This window comes from Lipotes vexillifer, unplaced genomic scaffold (assembly GCF_000442215.2).
Source record: "Lipotes vexillifer unplaced genomic scaffold, Lipotes_vexillifer_v1.1 scaffold1691, whole genome shotgun sequence".
Classification (NCBI taxonomy): domain Eukaryota; kingdom Metazoa; phylum Chordata; class Mammalia; order Artiodactyla; family Lipotidae; genus Lipotes; species Lipotes vexillifer.
This window is the reverse complement of record NW_006789046.1, coordinates 479010-486559: the sequence shown is the minus strand read 5'-3', so window position 1 is coordinate 486559 and position 7550 is coordinate 479010. Positions and strand designations below refer to the sequence as shown.

At 59.2% G+C, this 7550-nt stretch overlaps 1 protein-coding gene across 1 annotated transcript; it reads right to left on the bottom strand.

Annotated features, from left to right (window-relative positions):
• Positions 1-1033: 1033 nt before the first annotated feature.
• On the bottom strand, positions 1034-6505 carry NOTUM (notum, palmitoleoyl-protein carboxylesterase). The gene is made up of 10 exons (XM_007462305.1): positions 6459-6505; positions 6249-6344; positions 5233-5293; positions 4925-4983; positions 4424-4526; positions 3553-3744; positions 3338-3438; positions 2650-2797; positions 1572-1619; positions 1034-1341 (listed from the first exon to the last, which is right to left on the bottom strand). The coding sequence occupies exons 2-10, from the start codon at positions 6292-6294 to the stop codon at positions 1035-1037; spliced, it is 1065 nt and encodes a 354-aa protein (XP_007462367.1). The 5' UTR covers positions 6295-6344; positions 6459-6505; the 3' UTR covers position 1034.
• Between the last annotated feature and the right edge of the window lie 1045 nt (positions 6506-7550).

Genomic DNA, 7550 nt, shown 5'->3' with positions numbered 1-7550 from the left:
CACATGTGGAAGGAAAAGTAGTGTATGTGTGTGTGTGTGTGTGTGTGTGTGTGTGTGTGTGTGTGTACGTGTTTATGGGAGGCCAGGTCCTCTAGGACTAGCCACAGATGCAGAGCCAGGGGCTGGCCAGAGGGAGAATTTTCACCCTCCAAAGCTTTGCTTCTTTCAAATTCTGGACCATGTGCATATGTGACGTAGTGAAAATAAATACAATACAAACTTCTAAGAAAGTGTTAGCTGGGTAGGGAGTGTTTTGTGATAAAGGTTTGCAAGTGGAGGCTGCTGGTGGAGACAAACATTGTGGATGTACAAATGCTGAGTCATGCACTTAGAAATGGCAGAGTTGTGGCGTGAATGTCACCCCAAGAACAAAATAAAGAGGAAAGGGAGCTTAAAACCTTGCTGGGGGCTCGCCCGAAACAAGCCCATCACTGCTGCTTGCTGAAACGATGAACAGAAGGAGCAGGGGTTGAAGGGCAAGAGGCCCCATGGTCGACCCCAGTCTCTCTGCTGCCCTGGACGGGGAGAGTCGGGGTTGGGGGAGGGGTGTGAAGTGGGCAAAGCGCCCCCTCAAATAAACACATCTACAGGGTGAGGCTCTTTTGTTATCTTTTTTCTTCATTATTTAAAAAAAATATGTTACAAAACAATATCATTCACTATATATTTCTTGCTTATTTTTCTTTTTTAAAAAATTAAAGTAATAAAAAAAGTCACTTTATAAAATAATACAAAAGGGCGGGCGAGGCTGGGGGCTGGGCTGGGGCGGGGCCTTTTGGGCTGGGGGCTGAGGAATCCAGTGCTTCTGACTCCCCACTGTGGGCTGGAGGCGGGAGTCAGGAGGGAGGGATGGGAGGGGGCCCAGGGCGACAGCTGGGCTGACGGTGGGTCCATCTCAGGCTGGGCCTCCCAGAGGCAGTGGGAAAGAGGCAGTGAAGGCTGCCATGGGAGGGCATCCAGACCCAGGATGGGGATGGCTGGGGCTCTGCGGCCCTAGGAGGGCAGGAGGGCCTGGAGGGGAGGTGGGCGGGGCCCTAGCTCCCGCTGCTCAGCATCCCCAGCAGTTTACTGGGCTCCAGGCCCTGCTGCTGTGCCACTGTCTGCACGTCGAAGCCCATGTGCATCAGGAACTGGGCCACGTTCATCTCCTGCCCCGTGAACTGGTCCCGGATGGTGGGGCAAGAGGGGTTGCAGTGGGGCCAGGGGCAGCTGTCCACCAGGTGGATGGGGCAGCCCTTCAGGGGCGCTTTGCTGGCCTTGTGGCTGTCGTGGAGGCTTCTGTCCCAGCAGTGCAGTGCCCGGGGCAGCGAGGTCCCCTTTACCTGGACGTCTGTCCAGTGGCTGCAGACAGAAACCCAGGTGGGGGTCACTCAGGTGTGGCCAAAGCAGAGGATGGCATTGCTACCAGTGAATTCTTGCCACACAGTGGGTTGTCTAAGTGATGTTGAAAGCCCCCAAAAGAAGCCAGAGCCGGGGAGGCCGGTGGGCAGGCCTGCTGGGGATGGGGGCACTGCAGATGCTTGGAGTGAGAGCCATAGATGTGAGCTGTCCTGGGGCTTGGCGACACTGACCTTCGGATGATGATCTCGTGGGAGAGGCAGGCAGGGGCAAAGCTGGCCCTGTTGGGGAGAACACAACCTGTGAGCAACCATGTCCCGCCTCAGCCCTTCCCCACCCCCAAAGCCCACAGGTCACAGCAGCTCCAGCCCCCTCTACTGGGAGGCTGTCCCCTGCCTGGGTCCTACTTCCCTCCTGCCGCTGTGCCAGCCAGCGGCTCCCCAAGGCCTTGTCCCCCACAGCACACATGCTCCCTACTAACCCCTGTTCCTTCCAGCCTCCAAATCCTGCTCGGAGTGGGGGCTCTCCTGGACAGGTGAATATTTTGTTTTTCTTTCTTTTTTTTCTTAATATACTTTAGCTTTTAATCGAAGTTTTAGGTCCACATCAAAACTGAATGGAAGGCATAGAGAGCTCCCATTTATCCCCTGCTCTTATACGCGCACAGCCTCCCCCATCATCAACAACTCCCACCAGTTGGTACATTTGTTACAATCAATGAGCCTACACTGACACATCATTACCACCTAGAGTCTGTACATCAGGGTTCACTCTTACAGCATTACCACCCAGAGTCTGTACATCAGGGTTCACATCAGGGTTCACTCTTACATCAGGGTTTACTCTTGGTGTTGTACGTTCTATGAGTTTGGACAAATGTATAATGCCATGTATCCACCATTGTGGTACCATACAGAGTAGTTCCTCAGGCCTAAAATTCCTGTTCTCCACCTATTCATACCTCTCTCCCCCAGCCCCTGGCAGCCACTGATCTTTTTACTGTGTCCGTAGTTTTGCCTTTTCCAGGATGACATAAAGTTGGAATCACACAGCATGTAGCCTTTTTAGATTGGCTTCTTTCACTTGGTGACACGCCTTTAAGGTTCCTCCTGTCTTTTTGCCGCTCGATCGCTCACTTCTTTCTAGCGCTGGGTAAAATCCCCTTGTCTACATGGACCACAGTTTGTCACGTACTCAAGGACCCCTTGGCTGCTTCCTGTTTTCCATCTTTGAGGCCTCTCTCTCTTTTTAAGTCAAGTGGCTTACTGTATATTTGGGGTGGGGGCTGAGTGGGGTCCCCAACACACTCACGGCACGTCCTTGAGTGTGTTCCGCAGCTCACGGCCCAGGTTTTGGATGTACAGCCACTGGCCCTCCTGCACCGGCTGCCCCGTGAGGTGCACATTGTCCACAGTCAGCTGGGCCTCGTCAAACAGCCACTGTACCACGAACACCGGGCCTGGGGGGACGGCTCAGATGGGCCTCGCCTCGGTGCCCTGCCCCCCACCCCAGGCTCAGGGGCCCGAGGCTGCAGTCAGCTCCATAGCAGGCTCACAGGCCAACCGGGCTCTCTGTGAAGGGTGCCGGCCGCCAGCATCCCCAGCACCCTTCCTTGAAGAGATGCCTTGTTCCCTCCCCGCACCTTGGCCTGGCTCCCAAGGACTCCACTTTGACCAAAACATGGTGACAATGTCCCTTCAAGTGTGGGGCTGGGGGGAACAGCCAAGGCCCCACACGGGGGCAGCACTGGGATCCAGCTCCAAAGCGCATTCCTCACCGTGGATGTGGAAACATGACTAACCATCCTGGTTTGCCTCGAACCAAGTGGACTGCTAGTGCTAAGACCTGGAAAGTCCCAGCCAAGCCCAGATGACTTTGTCACCCATCCTAGGTGGGACAATGGTCTCTGGGCCTAGCCTCTGAGGGCTGGACTCCAGGCTGGGTTTCCAGCAGGCGCAGGTAGTGTAAACATCCCCCGCCGCCCCATATGCCCACTCACAGCGCAGGGTCGGGTAGACTTTGTAGCCAAAGAAGCAGTTCCACTCCTCGCCCTCCTTGAACTGGCGCCTACAGCGCTCCGGGACCACCCCATTCCAGTACCTAGGCCACATGCTGCAGGTTAGGCTGCCCCTGGCCCCCCACGAGCTTCTCCACCCACAGATGCCACCACAGCCCAGGCCCTCTGAACAGGATGGGCCCTCCCTCCCAGGGCACCTGATGCCCCGGCGGATGGCCTCCGTGGGCGCGCAGGTGATGGTGTCGATGCAGTCTGTGCGGCGGTACTGCTTGTTGTCCAGGAACCAGCCAGAGTCAGCCAGGCCCCGCACCTGGATGGCTGGATAGCCCAGCTCCTCCAGCTGCTCGGCCACGCGGTCCACGTTCAGCAGCACTCCTGTGCCCCCCGCGCTGCAGGGAAGGAGGGATGTCAGGCCAGGCAGATGAGGAGGACACTCACCCACCAGGGCCCGCCCATCCCCAAGCCCATCCCCAAGCCCATCCCCGAGTGGGCAGGGATCTGAGAGCATTCTGAGCTGCCAACACGTTCTGTGTTCATGTGTAAGTCCCCTGGGCCCTTCGAGGTCTTGGAGGCAGAGAAGGGCTGGCAGGGCTCCCGGCACTGACCCAGCGCTAAATGTCAGGTCATCCCACTTCCTCCCACCCCTCCTTCCCTTTCTCTCTCTCACTCTCTGACTCAGTTTCCTTATCTGAAAATTAAGATGAACTAGGTGGCCCAGGCCCCTCCGTCCATTCCTTGGATGTCCCCTGGGTCCCCTACATGCCTGCTGGGATACAGTGACCGGCAGGTGTGATCCTGCCTACAGGGACCCCAGCCCTGGTGGTACATGGGTTCACAGCTAACCCCTAACCAACTGCTTAGGTCACTGCAGTCCAAGGCTTCCCTCACACCCAACAACCATGGACCCAGAAGCATCCTCTGGACAGCTTCCAGCTACATGGCACCTGGGAGCCGAACCTCTGAGATGCCCCGTGATGCTGAGCCTCCCGGTCATGCATTTGCCCTGATGGCTCAGACCCAACTTCTCCCTTCCATCCACACTCCCACCCCAGCCCCTGCCCAGCCCACCTGCTCCCTGCCAGCAGCAGCACCTTGGCCCCGCTCAACCCTTTGCCCAGGAGCTCTCGCACAACCTCCTGGATGATGAGGGCGCCCATGAAGGCGTACTCGTCTGCACAGAGAAGGAGGATGGCTTCAAGTGGGGGCCTGGACACAGAGCAAGGCCTCCCACCCCCAGGTTGGCAGAAGGAGGGGTATAGCTGGGGGTCTGGAGGGTCTTAGAGGGGATGGGAACAGGGTCTGGGTAGACTAGAGGGAGGTGGGTTAGGTGCACAAGGCTGTGCTGGGGGCTCTCCCGCAGGGAACACCCAAGAGTGAGGATGCCCCGGGGTCAGGCCAGCCATGGACAAGCCAGGCAATGGGTGCTGAGGGCAGGCACCCTGGGACACACTATCAAAGGGTTAGAGGGAGTTACAAGGCTGAAAGTCTGTATTTCTCCAGAAGCTCCGTCCTCCCTGCCCTGCCTCTGTCAGGGGTGGGGGGGGAGCTGGGGGAAGGCAGGGGACTCACTCTTCTCAGACTTGGATGAAGCCCCACTCCAGACATCGCTGGAGCAGTAGGGGATGAAGCTGTGACACAGGGATGGTGTGAGCCCGCCATGCTTCTCTGTTGCCCGAGGACCCCAGGAAGGACCACCCTCCTCAGGAAGGACTCCTGAGGACAGGAACCCCCTAGGAAGACCTCTCCCAGGACCAGACCCCCTCAAGGATGGGATCCCCAAGGATGGACTCCACCCTAAGAACCTCTTAGGAAGGATCCTCCAGGAAGGACCCCCAAGGACAAGACCCCCAAGGAAAGACCTTCCGGCTCCCTCTTACACCATGTTGGCGTTCCACCAGTGGGGGTTCTCCTCTGGCTGGGAGGACAGGATCCCCGTGCCTGTGGCAGGGGAGGACAGAGGCAGTGGGTCTTTCTGGTGGGAGGGGGCATGCAGGGGTGAGGACTATAGGAAGGTGTGGGGCTGTGGGGGCATCCTACTCGGCCACAGCAAGGAGGTGGGTGGTGACACCCACCTGAACCAAGGTGGCTGAGGAAGTGGGGAATGAATGGATGGGTTTAGTTACTCCACGGAGTCCCCATGGCCAGGATGACCAGCCAGGCTGTGACATCTGGACATGGCCCTCAACCTCCCCCCTTCCACCAGGTATTTTGACCTAGGGACCAGCTGTGTACTGCACAGCCAGGGCGAGCCCTGGGAAGTTACCTGGGGAAGAATGAAAGGTGAGAATGAATGATCCCTAATTTTGGGGGGGGCGGCAAAATTGGTGAGGATTTGCAGCAACCAGAATTCTCAAACATTGCGGATCAGAGTGTAAAAGGATATAAACAAAAGTTCTGAGTTACTGAAAAAAATAAGCGTATTCCTCTCATTTGATCCACCAATTATAATTCTAGCTATTTACAGAAGAGAAATGCATATATATATCCACAAAGTGACATTTTTAAAAAAAATGATACCAACTTTATTTATAATATCCCTAAACTGAAATCATTGCAGATGACTCCACGGAGTCCCCATGGCCAGGATGACCAGCCAGGCTGTGACATCTGGACATGGCCCTCAACCTCCCCCCTTCCACCAGGTATTTTGACCTAGGGACCAGCTGTGTACTGCACAGCCAGGGCGAGCCCTGGGAAGTTACCTGTGGAAGAATGAAAGGTGAGAATGAATGATCCCTAATTTTGGGGGGGGCGGATGGATGGGGGGGGGCCTCTCTGGGCCTCTAGGGAGTGAAAGAGGAGGAGCTTCTTCCAGGACTTCCGATTGTGAGCCCCTTCCCGCGCCACCCGCCCCGCCTCGTGGGGGCTCCTGGTCAGTCCCCGGCACGCTGACCTGTTCGAGTGAGCGGCCAGTCCTTGGAGCTCATGAGGCGCCGCATGGTGTCATATCGGGAGTCGCAGTTCTCCCGGTTGAAGCAGTACCAGCCTCCTGCGGGCACAGCCACCACCTCAGGGTCCAGGGCCGAGTGGGCCCACCCCACTCCCCGCCACCTCAGGGTCCAGGGCCCACCCCCACCCCGCCACCTCCGCACCCAGGACGCACCTTCCAGAAACAGTAGCCATCGCCGGCTGCCCTTGGATTCCTTCAGGTAGTAGCTGCAAGGGAAGTGGGCGGAGCGGGCGGTCAGCTGAGGCCACAGGGCCCAGCTCCAGGAAGGAAGGGGTCATTCCACCTGTCGCCGGGCGCGCGCGGACCGCACGGGGGCGCCAGCGGCCAGGCCCCCGCAGAGCGCGCCCGGCCCGGCCAGCCAGTCCCGGGAGGTGGCGCTCGCGGGGCGGGGAGGGGCGGCGAGGGGTTGTGTGGTCTGTGGAAAATCCCCACGGCCCGCCCCGCGAGAGACCCGCTGTAACCCCGGCGTTGGCGGCCGGGTGGGGGTGGGGGGTCTTCGCTGGGGCTCGGGATCCTCCTGGGACGCGCAGTGGCGCTTGGAGAGTGAAAAGCACTCTCGCTGGAGGAGTGTGCGTGGGGCAGGGGCACTGGGGTAGGACAGGCGCGCGTGGAGGGGCGAGGGCGCCACCGAGGCAGGGTCGCAGCCTTCCTTCCGAGGCCCGACCTAACGTCCAGCTCCTCGGGCTGTGGAGTCGCTGAGGGCATGGGCGCCCCCAACCCCTCCCCAACCCTCAGCCTCGCATTCTTTTTTATCTGCTTCCGTCTCGAGAGGGGTGAATGCTGCACTCCAAGTCCTTCTGTCCCACCTGCGCCCCCTGCCTGTCCCTCTGGCAGTCCCGGCAGCAGCAGGGAGCAGACGGGGCTAGTAGAGCTGGTGTGGGTGTGGGGGTACGGCAGGACTCTCCCCGCCCCCCTGTGTCACCTCCTCCTTTTGGAGCCAGGGCCACTCGCGGACTGCCATCTCCCCGCCCAGGGAACGAAGGACGCGAGCACAGGGGCTGGGCACCGGTGGCCGAGGGGTCAGTGCCCGGGCTGGCCCGCGACCAGCGCTGCCAGCGCTGCTCCACCCCCGCGCGGCAAGCCTCCGAGCAGGGCCCTTCCCGGGGCCAGCGCCTCCGAGACCCGACGGGAGCCCTTTCCCCTGTGGGCGAGCACCGCTGCGGCCAGCAGGGAGGGTCCATGGCAGAGGCTCCGTGCGTCTGAGCGGGGACAGGGAGGCGGGTGCTGCGAACCCGCCGGCGACGA